The 24,157-nt window shown below is 34.2% G+C and overlaps 1 protein-coding gene across 11 annotated transcripts in view; it reads left to right on the forward strand.

Moving 5' to 3' along the window:
• Adgrl3 (adhesion G protein-coupled receptor L3) overlaps positions 1-24,157 on the forward strand; it is a 446,202-nt gene that overhangs the window by 406,929 nt on the left and 15,116 nt on the right. For 5 of the 11 annotated variants that reach the window (XM_035452591.1, XM_035452592.1, XM_035452597.1 and 2 more), the window contains one exon: positions 11,354-12,153. The exons of 1 other annotated variant lie outside the window; for it this stretch is intronic. In XM_035452591.1, the coding sequence (XP_035308482.1) occupies positions 11,354-12,153 (800 nt within the window). Of the gene's footprint in view, positions 1-9,459; positions 9,512-11,353; positions 12,154-24,157 lie in introns of those variants that run through there. 5 more of the 11 variants (XM_035452599.1, XM_035452600.1, XM_035452598.1 and 2 more) reach the window with 2 other exon arrangements.

The raw sequence follows: 24,157 nt of genomic DNA on the forward strand, positions 1-24,157 counted from the left end.
ATAGGACCCAGTAGGGTGGCTCTAAACACCAAACAGCTTTGAAGAGGTGATTTTTTTTTTTTTTTTACATCAGATGTATCCAGAGAAAAGTGATGATTTGATTACTAACATAGTTTCTGTCTCTTCTGTAGCAACACATTCCCAGCGTAATCTCTGTCTTTACACTGTTTGTGAAATAGTCAGTCATCATGTGCTATTACCTGCTCTTGTTCTTACCGCTGAGGCCCTCACTTGAAGTAATACTCAACTTGTGGATAACTAGCGGTCTCAAATGCTGCATAAACTATAGGAGGCCAAGGACAAGAAAAACGAAAACTGAATTGTAGATAGTAATTCTGTTCATTTTATCAGGAAAAGAGCTCCTGGTTCTCAGAATAAAGACTAATGTACACTTTTATTCAAGAGTATTTAGTTATTTTCACATGTATTTGTGATTGTAGTATAATGAGTAGATGAATCTCCTATGACAGATGTATGTCATTCCTTGTGACTTGTGACTAGTGGCTGAATTCTGATGTCTCCAAAGTCTGAGAAAGTCTTCTCAACAGTCAAGTGGCTGAGACCGAATTTTGTTTTATGCAGTAATATTTATCTTAATACCTGAAAGCATTTCAGCAAGTGTGGCCAGCCTTTCTCCCTTACAGGACTTGAGTAAAAATAGATATAAAAGAAATCAAATGAAATGAGATGAAAATCAACTTTAGAACTCAGCTTGTCTTCCTATATTCATAGCCGCACTGTCTGAAGTGCTTTGAAAGTACACTCCAGAATTTAAAAAAAATAAAATCAAATAAAATACCCGGAGAACTGAAATGGAATGTTATTCTGGGAAAGGCACAAGCAGAGGGATTATCTGAAAAAAAAAAAAAACTTTAATAGCTTCACTAGAATTCATTCAGAAGTTCTTTCTTTTTTAATATTTATCATTTTCCCCTTGTATTCTGAGATTTCTTGTAAGATGAACAATAATCCAAAAAAAAACCTAAAACATTGAACCATCAGCTTCTTATTTGTACAGAACTCTCTCAAACTTGTTTGTAATTTATTGTACCAATTCTTTTTCTATTAATACAGAAGATACCTTTGCTATAGGTCAAAGGGATATTTGACATTTTATATTCATTTGTGCTATGTGTGCAGTATATGAGTGTGTGTGTGTGTGTGTGTGTGTGTGTGTGTATGTGTGTGGTCATGTATACCCTTAAATGTATATATAAATACATCCTGCTGAGTCTATTTAGTATTATTTGCATGTATATTATTTCAGAGCTCATTTTGGGACTGGGTTTCTGATTGATCCCAGAGTTTACTGATTTAGCACGACAGAGCAGGGAGCTGCAGACAAAAACCTTCTGTTCCACTTCCGTGGTGCTAAGGCTACCTACTCTCCACCACACTTGGCCTCTCACTTGGGTGATTGAGGGTCAAAGTCATGTCCTTGTGTTTTTGTGACTAGTACTTTCTCAACTGAATCATCTCTAAGCTCTCATTTTACCTCTTAAGTTATATAAAGCTAATAAATTGTGTGATAACTCCCATGCCTCATTTATTTTCCAATTAATTCCTGTTAGATAATATGTGAGGAAAGTATAGAGATACAAGAAAAAATTTTTACCCTTTTTTATATTTGAAGGGACATAAATATTTTGAGTATTTTTCTATTTTTAAGGTTTTGACATTAGTTCATTTTACACTATGGCCTTTTTTATTTAAATACTTATTTAGAGTAATTATAAAGGGTAATTATTTGATCCTCTTGACTTGAAAGTGATGGAATAAAATATATGCTGTAGTAGACATTATTTACATACAATTTGCCACAAAAATGTTTTATAGATTAAACCCATGTCAAACAATTATAAACATATAAAAAATAAAACATAAATATCTTAGCTTTAGAACTTTCCATTTTTGTCTTAAAAACACTGTAATAAATTGTTTTTTACTTTTAAAGAATTAATGCCCCATATGTATAGTTCTTTATTGAAAAGTAACATTCTGATGGACCTATTATGTGACTGATCAAAGACCTCAAATTTCTTGATGAGGATTTAAATGAATATATAGATAACTTCCGCCAGTAAATTGTGAGTACTTACTAGTGAAACAACTTATTGAGTTCGGTGCAAATACCATGCAGCATGTACAAAAGACAATGACTTATTTACTGAAAGATCTGATATTTACCACTTTAGGGCATTGTCAGGCCACAGGCTAATTTTTTCAGTTCCTCACTTTTGTGGCTAACCTATTTGTAGGTTTACCAGTATCTAATCAGACAAAGATTTATGATTTAAAAAAACATTAACACTACTATTACCAAATGTCCCCTTGTTGCTTTTAAAATACTTCCTATGTGTGGGAAAAAAAGTTTTTTTGTTGCTAACTCAATCTAGCTGACTTTTATTAGGAGGTAATTATAGATCTGTATGTAATTGTATAAAACAATGTGGAGCTATCATGTATGCCAGTGTCTTCTGAAACTGAGAATCACAACCAGCATATTGATCTTCAATGCTCTGCCAAACTTGATCAGATTTCATCAGCTTTATTTGTAGCTAATTGTGTTTGTATGTTTGTTGAGTGCAGTTTTATCCAAAAGTAGTCATGCTTCCACTATCACAGTCAATATGCAGAAGAGTTTCCTATTTCTATGACGCAGAATATGTTCTTGTGACCACATTCACTTGCCTCCTCTTTCTAGCTTTGATCCTTAGCAACCACTCATCTGTTCTCCTTTTACAAGATTTATGTGTGTGTGTGTGTGTGTGTGAACACTTTGTATAAATGGAATTACATAGTCCATTTGAGGTGTCACTTTCCTCTTCTAATACAATCTTTAGAGATTTGGCTAGTTTTTAAAATGTACAATGATTGTTTTGTTGTTGTTGTTGTTGTTTTGATTGTTTAATAGCCTTCCATAACAAGATATTTGACAGACTATTTGACTAACATATCCATCAGCTGAAAGAAATTCAGTCTCTTTCCTGTTTGGAGCTATTAGAAATACAGCTGCTGTGAATTTTCACTTACAAATGAAACTGTGAATTTCAGTTACTCCCGAATCAGTGTCCAAGAATGCAGTTGCCAGATGACATGGTGACTTTTCATTTAATAAGAAGCCACCAAACTGTTGTTGAGAGTAACTGTTATTTTACACTGCTTCCTTGCCCTATATTCTCTGTTGAGGCCCTTTTCATTTTACACATTCCCTTATGGAGAATCACAGTTCTTTTGTGAACTTACTTAGTACCTGTGCATCTTTTCTATGAAAAGTCTATTTACAATTATCTACTTGTTTCCAACTGGATTTTGTTTGGTTTTAATATTGATTTTTATTTGCTTCCTAATGGTGAGCTTCTGAAATGCTTTTCTATGGTTTAGAATGACAAATAGTCCTAGACGTGTGAAAAAATATATTCTCCAGGTCTATGGTTTGTATTGTGTATAATTATGTTCATTCTCATGTTTAATTAGGTTGTATTATATATATTCTCCCAGTCTACAGCTTGTATGTTCTTTCTCTTATTTAATTAGTTCATATTAATATAGCTCATATGTTCATTCTCACATATACCTATGTGATATGATATGTTTTGTGTTTGTGTTTCCTCAATCACAATACCCCCTTCATCTGACATACATTACAATCTATCATTTTCATAGATGGTCCAAGTATATTTAATATAATTATTCCTCTTCTCTTTTCCATTTTGGGTCATTGGTATGGTAGACCTCAGGTTGCCTCATAGTAGTGCTAATATGCTAGACACTAAGAATATCTGCTCACAAACATATAAAATTTTGTTACTTTAGAATGCTGTTTGAACAACTAGTTGGAAAATGGAAAATATATATGTGTGACTGTGTGTGTGTGTGTGTGTGTGTGTGTGTGTGTATTCCTTAATACCATGAGGTTGATATTTTATTTAAAATTAATAACCATGTGATTTTTGTAATATTTTTAGATCACCAGATTAGTATGCTTCTTATGGTGTACTAATGAGTAACCGAAGTTTATTTTATTCCAATTTAAGTAATTTTCATAGAATTTTAAGCAATTCTTCTGTTGTATCAACAACTCTCTCCAAATGAGTGTTAAATCTTATTTGTTGCATTTTATTCTTTTTCAAAACTTTGATGAAAAAAGAAAACCTCAATGGTTTCTGTGAATGAGGGGATGTACTTGTTTAATTTTAGCTTTCTTTCAGCATTGTAACCTTTTCCTTTTCTGGCTTTAGCTTTGTGTTTTGTTTGTATGGATGGCAATATTTGAGTTATTATTTTTTAATTTCGATTTCAGTTTTTACAAGCATGGGAATATATTCTTGCATACACCTTGGGAAAGATAGCGCCCTAAATGTGGCTTAATCAACACTGTAAATTCTTTCCCATTTACTCAAATATGTGCATCATTGAAATGTGTGTGCCAGTGGCATATTTTTTTAAGTCTATTTATCTGCCTGCCTGTAATCAGGGCTATGTCAACTGTTGTCATTCTAAATGTTTCCTTTCTTTTTATCAAGCATATTTGCCTGATTGACCTTTTTTTTTTTTTTCTCTGTCTTTCTATGGGGCTGCTCCAGGAGCCATGGCTAATCATCTTATAAGCAATGCACTGCTTCGTCCGCATGGTACTAACAATCCCTATAATACATTGCTTGGGGAACCGGCGGTCTGTAACAACCCTTCTATCAGCATGTACAACGCACAAGGTGTGCTGGAGTTTATCTTAAGTTTTTCAAGTGAGAGTCCCACTTTATGTAGCTTTTATGGGCACATTCAATTTTCTTTTCTCCTGCCTTTTCTTTGTTTTGGAAGCAGTCACACAGACTCCTTTTACATTCTGTCCTTCTTGGTGCTTTTTATTTTCCATTTTCCTAAGGTTTCCATAGTGAGAGGTAGATGCCTCCTTGATAAGCAAATGCCTGATTCATCAGTATATGTTTGTTTTCCTGTGCTGTTATGAAATGTATTGTGGTTTGTCATTCCTTCCCTGTTATTCATTTATTTCTATATTAAATACCTGTGTCCTTATTGTGAGTAATGAGAATATGTGTCTAAGGTAAGTAAGATAAAGGAGGACTTGATTCAGTAGTCTTAATGTTATAAGATTGAGGGAATAAATCTCTCTTTGCTGTCTCATGAAATTCACTCTGGACACAAGGCATTAGTATTGATGAAAGCATTAGATTAACTCCAGGGGAGAGTACATTGACCTAAGCCATGGAGGAGAGAGCAGTAGGCTGGCTGGCAGCAGCTACCTCCTTCTCCCTCAGCTTGCACAAGGCTATGGGAGTTGTTCCAGGCAAGCCACAGAAGATTTTTTTGTACCATACCTCCTGTTAAGAAGGTTTCTCTGTACATTGTCTTGCTTGAAAATTATGCAAAAATCATCTCTCAAAAATAATAAGCATACATGTCTTTAAAAAATCTTATAGTACAAACTCCTTTTTGTCTTTTGTTGTTGTTTTTTGTTTTTTACAAGCATAAGAATTTGCTAGGGGCACAAAGCATTTTTAAGTATCCTATTTCTGATCATGTAAAACAACTGCAAAAATTATTCAAGTTGCACAAAATAAAAATTTCACCTGGTGATCCACTTATTTACAATAATGATGTTCCCCAGAAAATCATCCAAGATGTGGACATTTTGATTTCTTTCAACTTAATGTGATCGATTAGCATTTGATTTCTGTTACACTCAGATCACTGGGAGGTTTTTTGTTTGCCTGTTTTTGTTTTTGGTTTTGTTTTTTTTTTTTTTTCATTTAATCTGGGGTGAAGAGTTGGAGGTGTAACTGTGTAAACCTATGCCCCATCCTAAAAAGGAGTGATCTCTGTGGTGTTCCAGGAGCATCTGACACCATCTGGGTTTGCCCGAGTGTCTCCTTTCCAAATGCAAAGAATTATCAGAAAACTCTTTTCAAAGTATTAAAGTTATCCCTTAAAGGGTGACTTTAAGATGTTTGCAAGTAAATAACTGCATGAACCCTCAGTCCCATCAACTTTCTTAATGACTGCATGTATAAGAACCACAGACTTTGAGAATGAAAAGGAGGGGCAGAGAGCATGAACTCCTCATTTGCTGGTGTCTCTAAGGTTCAGTTATTCCTGTAACAACGATCTCCACAGTTCAGGAGCCCATATATTCATCACTGAAGTGCTCAGTTTGCTTTTCATCTGTGTGCATTTTGCCCTGGCTATGTTGCTTAGGTTAATTCCCTGAGCTAAGAAGAGACCTGTTCTCTGTTTTCTCTAGGGGATCCTTTGAATATTAAAAGCACCCAATGTGTTTCCTTTGTCCTTCCATTTCCCTAATCAAACAGAACAATTAATGAGAGACAGTTTCTGGGCCCTTCTCATAGTCACACTCCCTGTAATATCTATTGTTTGTCAGGGTCCCTATGCTATCATGGTGTTCTGTGAATTGTACCCAGCATAGTAAGCCATATGTAGTTTGGCAGAACAGTGTGGTAGAAAAAAAAATTCACTTTGCTCTTCTTTATTCTCCGTAGGAGAAATGACAAGTAAATATGTCATTATAAACAATTTAAAACATGCTGTGATATCAGCACATTTTAAATGATGTTATGTTACTATTTGCACCATATTTTCTAATTAATTGTACTCAACAGCATTCCGCTTACACAAGATGTTGGTAACTGTTTTAAATATTAAGTCAATATTAGATTTGTTTTGCTGTTTTGATTTTTATATATAATTTATAATTACTTGTAGAAGGAAAAATGAAGAATTATTAATCGAAGTGTTTTTCCTAATCTAATATATACCTTTTCATCTTCATCCAAAAATCAAGGAGTTTTTAAAAATGAAACACATGTAAAAATGATTAAGTAAGAGAGCTTTTTTGGTAATCTTAGAGTAATCTCAACTCTAAAGCTTAAAACTGTCCTGGGGTAACGTAGACAAAATGCATAGAAATATATAGAAGCAAAATACTTACAATGTGAAATTTAAACCATATCCACACAGTGTTCTTATGTAATTCATAACTAGACATTGTTATATAAAATTATTAATAAATATATGAAGACTTCATCCAGAAGAATTTGTCTTTTATTTCAGTAAATTTAATAAATTCTACTAGGTATTCTTAAAAAAAAAACTTAGGTAATTTTGTTTTCAGAGTCAAAGTTGAAATTATGTAGCTATTTATGTTACAGTTCTTCTTAAGACATGAAACAATGTGCTTAGAGTAAGTTTTGAAAAACTTGCCAAAAGTAAATCTTGGTGATTGTCACACTGCTAATAATCTTATGCTTTCAGATGAATGCACTTATATTCTTACTGGCAAGGTAAAAATCATACATGAAATATAGGTGGTCCGGTATGTACTGGAAGTGGTTCATATTGGATTGCCACTTGATTTTGTTCTGTGGCTCCTATGACTCAGTTGTGCCAATGCTTTTTGGGCATTGGGACATTCAGATTGAAAGTATTCATTTTTGCTTGCAACACCTTTACTTAAAATTTGTAAAAGTGTACTTACAGTGTTACTGAAGTATATAGAATGAGAAATAAAAATGAAGTATATACATTTGTTATACTGAATTTACAGACTATGTTTGGAACTATTTAAAATCTCATGTATAGTATTTTTGAACCATTATCTTTTTGTTAACATGAGAAATAAATTTTTATGAAGATAAGTCTCATTGGAACACCTGTCAAAACAACATTGTATGAAGAGAAAGTTATGATTTTACTAAAATAAATGTACTTTTCAAGGCAATTGAATTCAAATCCAACATTTTAAAGAAAGACACAAACTGGTAGAACAGGATGCAGTGAAGAGTACATTATATTTGGTTGGAAGGAGACGTTGTATAGAATATAAATTAATATTCCCTTATGGCATCCAAAGCCTGTGGTAGAGGAGAACAGGGGATTGCTGCAGAGCCAGGAGAAGTCTAGGACCACCTTTCTAATTCTAGCTCCTTTGAATTAGCAGTATGGCATCAGATCCAGGCCCTTTGGATTTTAGTTGCCTTACTTAATGAGCCACAGTGAGCCTAGAAGCATTTGGATGTGCTAATAAACAGTTGAGCTGTTTATTTTTGAATTCTCCTTCTAAAGCTAATTCAATGTTTTAGATGGGAGTTTCCCTCCCTCTTAAAATGTGACACATCTCTTTTGTAAGAAGAAAATCAATAGGTAAAATATATATTAAAAAAAAAAAACTTCCTTTAGCCAGTAAATGTGACCAAACTGTGAATACATGAAAATATCAACTCATAACTGTGCAGTGAGCATATACTAACAAAGATATTAGTGTCAAAAAATTAGACTGGTTGAATTACAAGCCAGAGTCTTCTGAAGTGACACGGCCCAGTAGTTGCCTTGATTTTATTGTTGGATATCTTAACTTTCCTGTAAACAAAACAGCAATAGTAATTATTCTTGTGCTCTGATTACAGATAGGTTTTCTTTAGAATAAAATTCCTTGGGATTGTCTTTTAAATCATCCATTAATAAAATATTTTGTTAAGTATGATGATGCTACTTACAATCCAAAAGAAAATTCCTATTATACAAGTTTTTCTTCCACATATCATGAGGCAAAATATTAAGCAGAGTTGATATTTCCCTTGTAGTTAAACATCTGCTTAATTTGAGCTCTAAAAATGGCAGCCTTGATCCTCTAATTTTAAACAACACGGCATTTGTCCAGGCACAGTGGAGAGAGTAACCCTTTGTACAGACAAAGAGAAGAAACACAGTGACGGAAGAACACAGTTATGAAAACTTCAACTCGGGTTTTCTTTCTGTGTTTTATTTTTAATTTCACAAATAATTTTTTAATTATATGATGTTCCTACAGCAGGCACTTTCCAATACCTCATGGATATCATACTGAAATAAAGTGATAAAAATAATCATAGCTTAATCAAGCAGTGGTGGTGCACACTTTTAATCCCAGTGCTCAGGAGGAAGCAGAGGCTGAAGGATCACTGAGTTTGAGGTCATCCTGGTCTACAGAGTGAGTTCCAGGACAGCAAGGGCTACACAGAGAAATACTGTCTTGAAAAAACAAAAAACAACACAAACTGGAGGAAGAAAGAACGAAAGAAAGGAGGGAAAGAAAGAGAAAGAGAAAGTCATAGCTCATCCTCCTTTCATTCTCCTGTTTGTGTGACAATTTTAAGTGTAATACAAATGTATATGAAATTTGCGAACTATAGAAGCACCTATTATAAAGCATCACTGCATTGGTGTGTATTAAGCAGGAGTACTCTTATTTGCTGGCTAACATCTCAGTATTTGAATGATGATAAACCATGTAACACAAACTCATGAATTTGGGGGCAGAGGGGATGATTTTCTGTGACTCTTTTTTCTGCATATCATCAATTTGCTTTTGACTCACGTTTCTCCTATTGTCGCTGTAAGCTTACTCGTTGTTTTTTCTTTCCTTTTCTTCATGCTGTCGTTTAGAGCCCTACAGAGAGACAAGTATGGGAGTAAAGCTAAACATTGCATATCAAATGTAATTTTTTTCAGTTCACTTTTATTGCATCACATATAGATGATGTAGTTATTAAAAACAGTTCATCTCACAATTTCAAAACTAAAGAGCCTATAAATCGACTTCTATAATTATCTGCTAATAGAGATTAGACGCTTTTGTTGTCTGATTCTTTTATTCTGTCACATAATCAACATAATTGTTAAGTCTCATGTAGTGTTTGTGTGAGTTAAATTGTTTTTAAATTAAGCATTTTTTTGCGAAGTAACCCATAAACTTTTAATTTTAATTAATGCATTCCATCATTAAAAATGTGTCCCATTGCAACATGCCCACCTTATTTTCTATGGCTGTTTTATGTCCAATACCAAATGCATTGACAACAATTTAAAAAAAAAGTGTTTCAATGCATCAGCAACATAATCACAACCATTAAGCATACCATAACAGCCTCTACAATAGCAGTCACCTGTCACATGCAACACCTTAAGCAAACATTTACTTCTTTTCCTAACATTGTGAATTTGTGTACCAGATATTTTATGACATGAAAATAAATCGCTTCAACCTATGTCTGTGGTGGCTGCTTATTAATGGATTTTTATGAATTGCTATTTTTGAAATCTGTTTTACTTGAATGTAAAGTATGGGAAAGTCCATATAGAATTGGCATATATGTGACATGTCATTTCAACTATCATTGAGCTGGGTTTTCATAAATATAATTGCATCACAGATATAGAATGAGTGCTATATTTTCACAAGTTAGAAGTGTATTGAGAGGTTTAAGAGAATTCTTCAAGTAAATTTTTTGGACATACCCTTCCTTATTTATCAGCACTGGTTAAATGTGTAGGTTTTTTTTTTCTTTGTCGATGTGCTTAAAGTGATTTATGAAACTATTGTAGAATCTTGAACTTCTGCTTATTCAAGGGAATGCAAAAACCTTGAAGAAGTTTGTGGTTCAATTTATTTCCCTGCAGCTGTTTCTTTAAAAAAAAAGGTTTATCTTCTTTAAAACTAAATTTTAATACATCCCAAGTCACCAGTCATCATGATGGTAATTTTAATAATATTTCGATTTTAGTAATAAAAACCTATGTTTTTACGCATTCTTCTGTAATATTTTTCAGTGACCCTAAACAATAGCTTATGGGTTAATATGTAATAATTACTAAAGTGATTACAGTTAAGAAGTACAAAAAATTCCAAACACTTTTGAAAGTACATATAAATTATCTCCATTATGCCAATTTTTTGACTGGGCATTATTTCATGACTTGCAAATTTAATATAATCCTTTTGTGGTTTTGTATGCAACAATTATTTTAATCTTCCTAAATTATATACCAAATTACCAAAAGCTGCTTATCTTGCTTTTGAATGACATATTCAAAGTGTCACACATGAATTATGTTATAGCTATTTCAGAGATATGTAAAGTCCGAGATGACGTTTTAACTGACTTTGATGTGTATACATTCAAAGCAATCAATGACTATATAAAATCTTATTTTAATTTACCAGTTACAGCTAAATACACTTCATGTATCTGTTTCTGTTTGTGTGAAATTGGAAATTAATAACAGCTAACTTTAAAATTTATTTTGAACAGTTCTTTTCTACTTAAAATATTTCTGTTAGATTTTTGAATTATATATATATATATATATATATACACATGCTGACATATATAGATTTAATAGTGATTTTTGTTTCTTTCCATTTTATATTTAAGATGCTATCAATTTATACATATTTTAGATTCCATGAATGTTTCTGATTTTGTGTTTGTGTGTGTACGTGTGTGTGTTCGATGGCTCATTGGATATAAATGTCATAGTGTCTTGTAATCTTTTTCAGAGGGGCTTCTGAACAATGCCAGGGATACAAGTGTCATGGATACTCTACCACTGAATGGTAACCATGGCAACAGTTACAGCATTGCTGGCGGTGAATACCTGAGCAACTGTGTGCAAATTATAGACCGTGGCTATAACCATAACGAGACCGCCCTAGAGAAAAAGATCCTAAAGGAACTCACTTCCAACTATATCCCTTCGTACCTGAACAACCACGAGCGCTCCAGTGAACAGAACAGGAATATGATGAACAAACTGGTCAACAACTTAGGCAGTGGGAGTGAAGATGACGCCATAGTCCTGGACGATGCAACGTCCTTTAACCATGAGGAGAGTCTGGGCCTGGAACTCATTCATGAGGAATCGGATGCTCCCTTGCTGCCCCCAAGGGTTTACTCCACGGAGAACCACCAGCCACACCATTACAGCAGGAGGCGGCTCCCCCAGGACCACAGCGAGAGCTTCTTCCCTCTGCTAACTGACGAGCACACAGAAGACCTGCAGTCGCCTCACAGAGACTCTCTGTACACCAGCATGCCGGCCCTGGCCGGCGTGCCCACTGCAGATAGCGTGACCGCCAGCACCCAGACCGAAGCCGCAGCGGCCAAGGGTGGTGACGCCGAAGATGTTTACTACAAAAGCATGCCAAACCTGGGCTCCAGAAACCACGTGCACCCGCTGCACGCCTACTACCAGTTGGGGCGGGGCAGCAGCGAAGGATTCATAGTTCCTCCCAACAAAGACGGGGCCTCTCCGGAGGGGACTTCCAAAGGACCCGCGCACTTGGTCACTAGTCTATAGAAGATGACACAGAGATGGCAACCAGCAGGACTGCAAACACCCAGTGGACCATTCTGAGTCGATATGAGCAGTGGTCATCCTGTGTACTCCGACATCTGATGCTATTCTCAAAAGAGACTCTCTGACATTTTTTTTTTTTTTAACTTGAATTTTTAGGTCGGCCCAGGGGAGAAAGCTAACTGCTGAGATGCTCCTGTGCCCCATTCTTTCCCGTCCTATCCCCTCAGATGGAGACTTCATTATGTTAATGAACGAGATATGAAGAAAATGGCGCTCATTTGTGGCCTTGTTGAATTATGTTGTGTTTGTTTTTAACATCTCTGATGCTCTGTTAACTAGAATCACAAGGACCTGTTGTTTCGTTTCGTTTTGTTTTGTTTTGTTTTTTAAAAAAAGGCCAGAACAATTGTTTGAAAGTAGTAACATTGCTGCATCTAGATTGGAGTGCTGCCGCCCAGCCGTAGAAGCAGAGCAGAACTGTGTCACCTAGCTGTTCATGGTCACTCACAACTTGAGTTCACCACAGCGGGAATAGCTGTGCAAAACAAAAACAAAACAACAAAATTAATAATCTGACGGAGGGGAATCTAGAATTATATGCTAAATGCATATTTTATGATTTGCTGTATTAACTGATGATGAAACTAATGGCAGAAAAAAATTGAACAATTTCTATGTAATGTACAGATACTAGCATCGCGCATATAGTCTGCTTTCTGTTCCTCCAGAATTTGAGTCCTGTTAATGTAGTGGCAAAGAAGAAACTTTCTTTTGTGCTAGTCTTGCAAGTTTGTCTACCAGTAAAAGAGCAAAGTTTCCTTCCTTTCTTGTTTTGTTTCTTTCTTTTTCTTTGTCCCCTCTCCCCTCACCTTTTTTTTCTTTAAAAATTCACCTGGCAAAAATAATAATAATAAAGAAATGAAGCTATCACTTTATAAGAATCATTTTCTAGTAATGCAAACAAATTATTTTTTACAAAAAATAAAATAAAATAAATAAAATTAGACCTCCTTCCCTCGCTATATATCTTTATCTAGCCCGATATTCCCAACACCATTTTGCAAATTAGAACAGGACAAATTTTATGTTTCCAGGGCACATCTGTTGTAATGCAAAGCGTATTTGGCAAGCAGTTCATCACCAAGGCAGTAGCTATGATTCTAGAAGCTAAGAGGTGTCTATAGAGCTAGAGGGGCTTCTGCATGTGAAAAGCTGTATTCCATAGGCGTTCCAGTGCTGAATGCGCAGTCGGACCCCGTGAGGGCGCCTGTGCTACCAACTGTTAGAGGACATTCACTCCCTCGTAGTGAGCGTTGAAAGGTCAAATTATTTTGAAATGATTTTTTAAAAGTCTTCTGTTAACAGGAACATTTATTTATTTGACAGGATTTTAAGTAATGTAGGAATACAAATGGTATATTAGCAGCACATACAATTTTTTTTTAAATTTATGATCCATTTTGTATGGTCTCAAGTTGGATGACCTCATTACTAATATTTGTTGTAAAAGTGAAACTTGTTTGCCAACCAATAAACAACTGATTGAGATTTAGATGAGATTGTTTTGACGTATGTACTATATTATCAAGTATTCTTTTCATTTTTCTTGCCTTTCCTTTCCTCCCTTTTCAGAATATACATTTTCCTTTTCCTTATCCTTCTTGACCTAAGAGAGCCACACAAAAGGAATCAGTCTGATTTGAATATCCAAACACAACATGTTAAAGGTTTTGCAAGGTCAATCTCGGAAATGGGGTAGACTGAAGCAAAATGAAGAACTCACACCTAAGTGGGTTGACAAAAATGACTGTGTGCCTACTTACAAACCAGCTCTAGTTGCTAGGCTTATGTCTAAAGACACATTTATTCCACGGTTTAAATATCACATCCGAGAGTCATCTTTTCCCCTCTCTTTGTAAGCTCCATTTTGATGGAGAAATTTGGAAATTTAAATTTACTCGGTTAAGAGATGCAATTGTAACAGCACAGAGCTTATTCATTGTTGAAGAAGAGGATAAGACCTTTAAAGTGGACACACACAGTATTAGTGTTTTATGGCAATCTCAACAAAATTCTTTGTGTTAATTCTTTCCATCCCTCTGACTTTCCCTTTTGTAGCCATCTGACACCCCGCCCCTACCCCCTTGCATCCTCTGTACCTTCATACATCATATGCCAGACAGTTTTTACACCATTTTTTCTTTGTTTTCTCAGCTTATGCGGCTTCTAAATCTTGCACTTCTGTTACCAGCAGTTTCTATTTCTTCTTCTTCTTCTTCTTCTTCTTCTTCTTCTTCTTCTTCTTCTTCTTCTTCTTCTTTTCTTCTTCTCCTCCTCCTCCTCCTCCTCCTCCTCCTCCTCCTCTTTCTCCTCCTTCTTTGTCTTTTTCTTTCTCTCTCTATCTCTCTTTTGTTTGTTTTTTTAGACAGAGTTTCTCTGTGTGCCTTTGGAGCCTGTAGTCTAGGCTCACTTCAATATCACAGAGATCCATCTGCCTGTCTCTACCTCCTGAGTGCTGGGACTAAAGGCATGCGCCACCACCACCAGGCTCTACCAGCAATTTCGAAGCAAGAAGCCCCACTTAGAATAAAGCTCAAATGAACTTGTCTAGTTACCTTTTCTGTAATATAGTCTTGGGTGTATTTTATGAAAGTCTATATATTAGCCATCAATAAATGGCAGATCAAAATGAGAAGAGTTGAGAGTGGGCATAGCCAGTTATCCATAATCTTTAAATTCTGTGATAGAAGAAAGGTGGGTTGGGCCAGAGCACACATTAATCTGAAAGCCATTTCAAAACAATCCCCGGATCACTCCATTCTCCATTTTAGTCAGCTGATGGACTAAAAGTCCATGGACATTTTAATCTGGAGGAGAAACACTAGCATTAGAAGTAATTAGTTTTCCCTGTGTCATGGTAATATTAACCCTCAAAAGTAGTTTAATCCCTTTGTGGGCATATATAAGGCAGCCTTGGAAATATGCATATTGTCTGTGGACTGCAAGTACTTGTGCTTAATTTGAAAACTCTAAATGAAAACAATAGCATAAAAAGCAAGCTTCACAGGAAAAATGACTTCAATTCAGCTTGCTGGGTACTCTGATATTGACACCTCACCCATATGATACTCTGTGTTTCATTACAGGGAATTTGAAACAGATAGCCTCCCAATTTACAGGGAACAGCTTAAAGAAAGATCGTTTGGATACAGAAACCCACGTAGAAGGCCTTTGCCTAATATAGGTTCACTTTGCTCTTACATCAAGATGAAAGGGTCATTGTAGACCCCTCATAAATCATAACTGATGTGCTTCGGAAATAATTAAGATCCCCAAGTTTTCAGAGGGAGAAAGTCTCCCTTCCCTGTGTGTCTCTGATTAAACAAAAGAAAAAGTGGGTAAAAAACTCGACTGTTCATCATTTTAGTGGAAATTTGTATATTCATGTAGTCTTGTTTATACCAGCTAGATTAAGTGCTGAACTTGACACTTCCTTCCACCCCCACCACTTCATGTGAAGCCACTGACCTACTAATACTATTAATTTTTCCCTCAATCTATTGCATTTGTGATATGCTTTTTTGCATATTTTCCACAAAATAAATTTCTATCAAATAACTCAGTGTTACATATACAGCACATTATTTAGTCAATTGAAAGAGAAAGTCGTGTAAATGAAACAAACATATTATTGCTCCCTAGTAAATAATATTTTTATATTTTACTCTTGAAATTGTTTTCCTTGTTTCGGCCTTAAGTAATGTGATACTTGTCAGGGCACTAGCTAACAGACATCAGGTTTAATTGATTCTTATATTGATGGATTGTTGGATAGCCAATATTGCTAATTGATAACATCTATAAGTAAATTGAAATTCAGAGAAAAAATTGGTTGTAATTTAGTTAAATTTTGTGGAGATCCTTCTTTGTTTTTATATAGTAAATTTGAACACATGAGAAATAGATGTCCAAGTCTTATGCTAAAATAGTCTTAATGAGTAAAAAAAAAATGGCATGAGAACAATTATATTGAAATAAAAACAATCAGGGGATTATATTAAACAAAAGCAGGTAATTAAATTACTTACAATTTCATATTTAAGAGTCCATGGTGGCTCTAAATTAAAACATAGTTTATGGTGTGTACTGTTTTAAGACCATCAGTAGAATTTTAAAAATTGACACAGTAAACTAATCTTTTAAAAATTAGATTTTTAATCTTTAGTGTTAACTTAGTGTGATGCATCCTGACTTTAAAGGTAACTTCAAAACTTTTATGAGCAACCTACAGAAGTTTTTTAGGAAGAGAAAACAAAGTAGCCTTTTCCTAAAGATCAACTCTGAACTGAATTGTACCCACTCCATATTAATGAAAATACGTAATTTTTGAAGTTGCTCATTAATTAGTACTCTGTCAAAATCCTATTATTTGCAATATTTGGGGAAAACATCAATAAAATAGGGAAACACAAAAACTACTTTAACTACAAGTAAATATCAATTTAAATTCAAAGAGTCAAAAATAAACAACTTAAAACTCTAACCTGGTTTTAAACAAATATGTTTTATTTAAAAACAAATGCCAAAAATTGTCACTTATACAATTGCTGTGCATTGTTAATTAAAATTTAGATTTCCCCATGTCAAATTTTAGGAAGTTGAAGACACTGAAGGGATGCAAATATATGGGGAAACAGGCTTTGGAGCATTTTTGTATAAATGAATTCTATGTAAGAATTTACTTGGAGTCCATAAAATAGACTCAAAGAAGTAAAATTTAGTTTTGTAATCAGAAAAATTGTCTATCTTAAACAATCTGAAAAATGTTTTCAGATATCTATACTTTCATTTATAATCTGAAAGTGTCGATAATTGGAATAGTTATTTGTGTCCTGGTTAAGCCATAGGGGGCCAAATGTCCACAGCAATCATTTACCTTGATATCATGTTTGCTTTAAAAAGGCAACCAGTCTTTTAATTTGCACCTGTTCATGTGTTTACACAATCTAGTTCTTTTTATAAGTTTCATAGGAAGTAACTTTTTTAGTTACCAATTTTGTGTTTTTTCCCTCAATTAGCCAGATAGTTACTATAATGTTGTATATTCTCATTTTAAGTAATTAGCTTAGTCTTTTTTTAAAAAAACAAACAAAAAATCATCAGTTTGCTGCTTGCACTTTTAAGTTATTATTAAAATATCTTAGTTCCAAATATATTTTTTATGCTTTGCCTGTCTTAAGAGTATGTCAGTTGTACTTTTTCTCATTTGATAACTTTCCTCGATCCTGTAGAGCATAGTAAACATAAGCAGGAAACTGGTTAACATGAAGATGAACAGGAAGAACACATGGACACCAACCTCTTGCAATAAGCATATTAGAAGTATGTACATTGAACAAAGTAAAAGCTAATCTATATTCTTATTACAAAATAATTCGTTATATATATTAGTATTATTGACTTAACAAATTACTGCCATGCTGAAAATCTTACTCTCATTTCCTATCTTCAATTACTTTAGTCAGTTCACACAATTCTGCAGAGTTGTATATGTATTGGACTGTTAAAGTACCTGGTAATGCAAAGCATTGAATGGGATCCCCAGTTCTTCTTTCTTTCTAGAATAGTGAAGGGAAGATCTTGAAGAAAGAGGGAGTTAAATAGGCTTCTAGAGATCTGAGTTAGACATTGTTCCAATAGTTTTATATTGGAATGGTACAATTGTTATCTAAAGAGGAGGTTGCACAGAATCAATTTGAAGGATTTAAATTTGTTTCACTGGCTCAACACTGCAAAAATTCATGCTACAGTAAACAGAAAATACCTTTAAAAAGCAGACATCAGCTAGGAGGCAGAGACAGGTGGATCTCTGTGAATTCAAGACCAGCCTGGTCTACAAGAGCTAGTTCCAAGACAACCTCCAAAGCTACAGAGAGACCCTGTCTCGAAAAAAAGCCCTCCCCCCCAAAAAAAAAACAGACATAAAATAACTTTGTAAAGCTTAAAAATTGCTTTTCCCCCCTGATTGTTGAAAAAGGCAATATAATCCTGATAACTTTATTGATTGACTTCAAAAGATGTCTCACAAAATTAGTATATCAATGACATTTGTTAGCAGTGGGGTGTTTCAGATCTGGAACACAGTGGCTAGGACATTGTTGCCTCTTATGCTAAAAGCAGACCATCATTCTATAGTACTGTTTTCAATGTCTCAAATTTCAACTCCTACCAATGGCTGATGATTGGATTGACATTTGAATCACAAAAGACAAGGAAAATCACTGAATGTTGGTTTTCATACCCCAGTGGAGAGTAAAGATTTCCTTTACCATCAGAATAACAAAAGATGCTTTGTCTTGAAGGACTGTAGATAGTAGGGTGTGTGTGTGTGTGTGTGTGTGTGTGTGTGTGTGTGTGCGCACGCGCGTGCACGTGCTTTGTAGAAATATCTCCTTTATGTATTCTAACACTGATGTTAATATTCTAACATCTAATATTTCCTGTAAACTATAAAGTCAAAAACAGTAGAACCAGTTTGTTCACCTTTGGCTTCTTTGAACAAATTGGAACAGGACAGACAATTGGGAATGTTCCCACATTGTATTTCTTAAGATTTAAATTTAATTCCTGATACATGACTCTTAAAAACAGTTTAATTCCAATACTAATAACTAATAGAGATATTGTCCTCACAGAAGCAAACTATAGCTATTGCAACTTTGGTATAATAGAATTCTCCCATATTCACATATGACATTATTCTGACCATGCACAACAATAAAATTCCAAGCTATTGGATCCCCACTACAATCTTGTACAATCTTTTAATCTTTTTATTAATGCTTTGTACAATCACATGTTAAATCATGAGCTGCAAAACTCAATAAAATGTCAGTAAACAATCACTGATGTAGTTACTGTTGTCATATGGGGACTTTCAGAGCTTTGGTGTTGAGGTAGTGTTTCAAGCTATAGGATAATAACTAATGTATTTCCTGTGCCTCTCATGCTTATTTATTTGTTTATTTATTTTGTGAATTTTTTATTAGTTCAAATTAGGAACAAACTTGTTTCACATGTCTATCTCTTCTCCCTCTCTCTCACTTCCCCCCACCCATCTCCCCTACCCCTGACCTACCCTCCACTCCCCAGGCAGGGTAGGGCCCTCGACGAGGGCTCCCCCAAAGTCAACCAAGACATCTTGGACCCTCTTCCAGGTGTCCAGGCCTAGAGGGCATCCCTTCACGTGGGATGGGCTCTCAAAGTCCCTTCTTACACCAGGGAAAAATACTAATCCACTACCAGGAGCCCCCTAGAGTGCGGAGGCCTCCTAATTGACATTCATGTTCATGGGTCTGGATCAGTCCTGTACTGGTCTCCCAGATAGCAGTCTGGGGTCCATGTGCTCGCCCTTGTACAGGCCAGCTGTTTCTGTGCGTTTCACCAGCCTGGTACCTACCCCTTTGATCTTCATTCCTCCCTCTCTGCAACTAAGTTCCAGAGCTCAGTTCCGTTTGCAAAATTTATTGTACTGGGCAGTAAAGTACATACATGGATGGCTGTTGAAAACAATCACTACTGAAGGGACACAAGCAAGAGCAATAGGGCAGCAATGTTTCTTTTCATCTTTCTACCCACCAAGACATTCTGTAGACAAGCCTGTTTTGACATTTGATTTTGTCACTTATCAATTCTATGCTTTTGAACACATTTTTTTTTAAGACAGGGCATCTTTATATATTGAAAAGCAATTTTTATGTGCTATATGAATTTCTAGACAAAATCATCCAGAAAATTAAATGAATTCTGAGTTAATTCTAAGTAGAGCATTTGTGTCTATTGATTCTACTAGCTTTTTGCCCCTAATGGTTATATAATAGCAGTATGATTCTAAAGCAGATCAAAGCTCCACTCTGATGCATATGGCAGGCTTATGACATCATCAGATCATGTAGCATATTTCTTAGTGTTCATATGCACAGTTTTTCAGAATTCTGTCCTTACTGAACAATACACTCTCTTATTTTTCAGGCAATAATAGACTATTTAGATCTTTACTCAGACTTATCTAATTGTAAACAATGGTTCACTGTTTAAAAATATCTGAAAGATGTGAAACTAAACAAATTTTCTTTACTACAAGATATTCAATACTATGCTGCCTACATGTCATGCTGCTTCCTAAGATTTTTTGAAATCCTCAAAGTCACTAGAGATTGATGCATAGATAATCAAATGATTGACTATGAACTCATTGGGAGCTGAACATTTTTGTACCTAAGTAATGTATGTCAGTGAAATACTGGGGTGTGACTCCTCTAAAGGTAACTGGCTTTCTAACTTAGGAGAAACAATGTTATAAAAGTGTGTCCCAAATGTTGGCTTCCAGTTTCTAGGTGGAGATAGAAAAACCGAGATGAATGTTTCTAACCATATCTTTTCTTTGAATATAGCTTCTTAATTTCTAATATCAAATAATCAATTTGGTTGCAAATACTGAAGAAAAAGTATATTTTCCACTCAAGCATTTCTCCTTTATAAAATGCATAAAAGGGGGCAATCTTATCAAAATGAATTTGACATGGTCTAGTTCATGAGTGTGTCTGAGGTTCTAAATTGTAAGGATGTGTTCTGGGGATACTCAAACTAGTACCAAGAATCAGGATTTTTTCTGTCTTCTTTATGTTACAGATCCCCTCTCCCCAAAGTAGTTAATTTTATATACTTGGAAATATATTATAAGCAAAGCTTCTAGATATTGCTCAATTTTACCTAAAGGTCAACTGTAAATGTGATTGAAAATACCTACAGAATATGTCACTGCAATAATACCAGGGATAAAATCCTTACTCGGCCACTGTACTAATTAAGGTTAAAAATGACATAGGAAAGTTGGAGAATATATACAAATAAATGTGTATATATTCAGGAATATGCATAACATATATTATATACATGGACAAAACATATATGTGTATTTACGTAGTTGCACATAGTTGGTCACCAGGTGTAGGCTCTGTATTTTGTGGATCAAACTAACAGCAGATGGAAAGTGTTTGAAAAACAATGTATCTGCAGTAAACATGTAGAGACATTTTCCCTAAACAACACAGCAAAATGATTTATATAACATTTACATGTCCTAGCTACTATGAATAAACTAGACATTTTTTTAAGTTCATTGAAGGATGTTAAAGTTACAATCAAATATTTCACTATTTTACATTAAGGATTTATGCACTGTTGATTTTTAAATCCAGTATAGCATCATATAAAGATTCCAACATATATTGAGGTGAGGAGACCACATGTATAGTTGCTTGTTTAAGCAACAAGAGACTTATGGGACTTTTATTTATCTGTAAAATGAAGAATAACCACACAGGTAGGTAGAGCAAAAAGTGAAAAATAAAAGAATGCCCAGAAAGATAAATAATAATTTGAACTTTTAAAAATAAAGATTTGGTGGGGAAATAAAGATTATAAAAATCCTTATTATGATTATTTTATTATCCTTGTTTTTATCATAATATCACAATGCTAAGATGGGTATTATAAAAAGACTTTTTATGAGAAAGACTATCTAATACAATAAACATTACCAGCTTTTCTCTAATTCTGATTCTATCTAGGCTTGATTCCCAGACACAAATGTTTAGTGAAACGTGTAAACAGACATTTCTTGTCCTGACTGCCCAGTCCCAAATAATCACTCAGAGGCTTATAGTAGTTACAAATGCTCAGGCAATCGCTCAGGCTTATTACTAAGTAGCTGGTACATTTTTAAGTTAACCTCTGTTCCTTATTTGTGCTGTCACATGGTGGAACCTGTATTTACATGGTACATTCATCGTCTGTTCCCTCTGCATCTGATGGCAAATCCTCTGACTCCACCCTGCATCATCCCATCATTCTCAGTTTGACTTTTTGCCTAATTGTATCCTGTCCAGTCAACTTGTTTATTAAACCATTCATATATATATATATATATATATATATATATATATATATATATATCCACACAGTATAAAATATTATGTCCATGTTGGTGAAGATTCCTTAAGTATATCATCAAAATCAAAGCACAGCATGGTATTAAGGAAAAACCTGAACAACTAAGATATCCAATGCACACACTGAAAGTGATCTTTGAGATAACTCACTTTGAATTTAAGATTTGTATATGAATTCTCTTTGTATTTTGAATGAGAAAAGTTAATTAAAACTCCTATTTTTTTATAATCTTGCTGATAAGAATTGAAAAGAGATACATGCATATGGCATTTATATGTAGCCTTAATTCTACCAGTTAGGTTGGATCACAAAAACTAGCATACTTTCAAATGGTGGGGGAAAAATATAAGATGTATTAAAATAATATGTTCCTTGTCTTGTTTATTATACTTCTACTGATAATGCATTTTTGCATTCTTGAGAGTGTAGCACAATGTTAATTCCCATAATTCCATTGTAACTGATAAAAGTAAAGTCCTTTAATTTCCTGCAATGTAGAGAAACACAAGGAGAAGAAATAGAGTCATAGTAAAAATTAAATACTTTGCTTTTAAGGGTAGTATGTTTTTTAATTTTAAATTTTAAACATTATTATTCTTTGTCTGTTGCCTAATAAAATAGTAAGTAAACTTTACAGTTGTGACTGATATACATATTAACTGCCAAAGATAAAGAAATAATAATCATAAATGCTATTATTTGATTCTTAAGTGTAAGAGAGAAATAATGTGCAAGAAGGAAATGTCAAGCGTGTGAAGGGCAGAATAGTAATGATTCAGTTTTACTTCTTATTTACTCAATTTTAAGAGACTAGGAACTTGCCTCTTTTTTCCACTTTTGTCATAAGAGTCAATATAATGGTCTGTTCATTATTTCCCAGCCCTCCCTTCATGAAAATTACCTCAGTAAATGAGAATCTCTTGTGGATTTTACAAATTAGTAAAATGCAGTACACACATTGATATATTGTGCAGCTCAGGGTGAGTAATAAAATTAACTATGTATTAAGTGGTAATATTTACATTATTTATGCTTATGGCTCTATATATTAAAAATAAGAAGAAAGCATGTATCAAATGATCAGAACAGAAAACACATAGCCAATTAATATAGTTAATTCCCTAAATATGCTTTTCACTCAATTTATTAAAAAAGATAGTTTCTTAAATGATTGGTTTAAGCCATCTTTCTTGTAATTTAATTCTTAAAGAAAATATGTTTCTCAATGTGCAATTCCCATTAATCTTGAGGGAAAAGCAAGAACATTTCTAATTTGATAGCTTGCAAACTCCTAGACACATATCAGGGGTTATTCACACAAAACAGAAGCTCTCTCTATAAATTTTAATTATTGGATTATATACAGTGTCTTGATATCGAGAACAATGTTACAACTATCCAAACCTTTTACTATTTAAATATGACACATCTGTAACTCCAAAGAATGAGTCACTGGTTGAGTAAAGGTCAAGTTTCATTACTCAAAATACATAGAATGTCATTCTTGACATTTTACTTCTGTGTGGCACTCAGTTTACATTAATTTATATTATGTTTCAGTAATCCTAGAAAAGAGGTCTTAAGGTTGTTTTAAATAAGAACAGCTTGCATGATCCATGGCAAGTTAAAAATAACCAATAATCATTAGACAAGAGAAGAAAAGATGCCCTTCTTGTTGGGTTCTCACAGCTACTGGTATCCTGTATACATTTTTAGCAATGACACATAGAATTGATACATCTAACATTTCAGGCTACTTACTATGTATCTTTCATCAATAATTTGAGTAGAAAATAGCTTCTCATTCATTCCCATGACAATTCCTGATCAGCTGACTGTGCCTATTTAGAGTGGACAACAGAAGGTTGTCTTTATGGATTATTTGTGTCTGCCAAGTTGAAAAAAAGAACACCAAATTTGATACAACTGAGAAATAACCAGTTTGTGTCAAATGTATATCATCCTTGATATACAGGTTGTTGATAAAAAT

The sequence above is a fragment of the Cricetulus griseus genome, assembly GCF_003668045.3.
Source record: "Cricetulus griseus strain 17A/GY chromosome 1 unlocalized genomic scaffold, alternate assembly CriGri-PICRH-1.0 chr1_1, whole genome shotgun sequence".
NCBI lineage: Eukaryota > Metazoa > Chordata > Mammalia > Rodentia > Cricetidae > Cricetulus > Cricetulus griseus.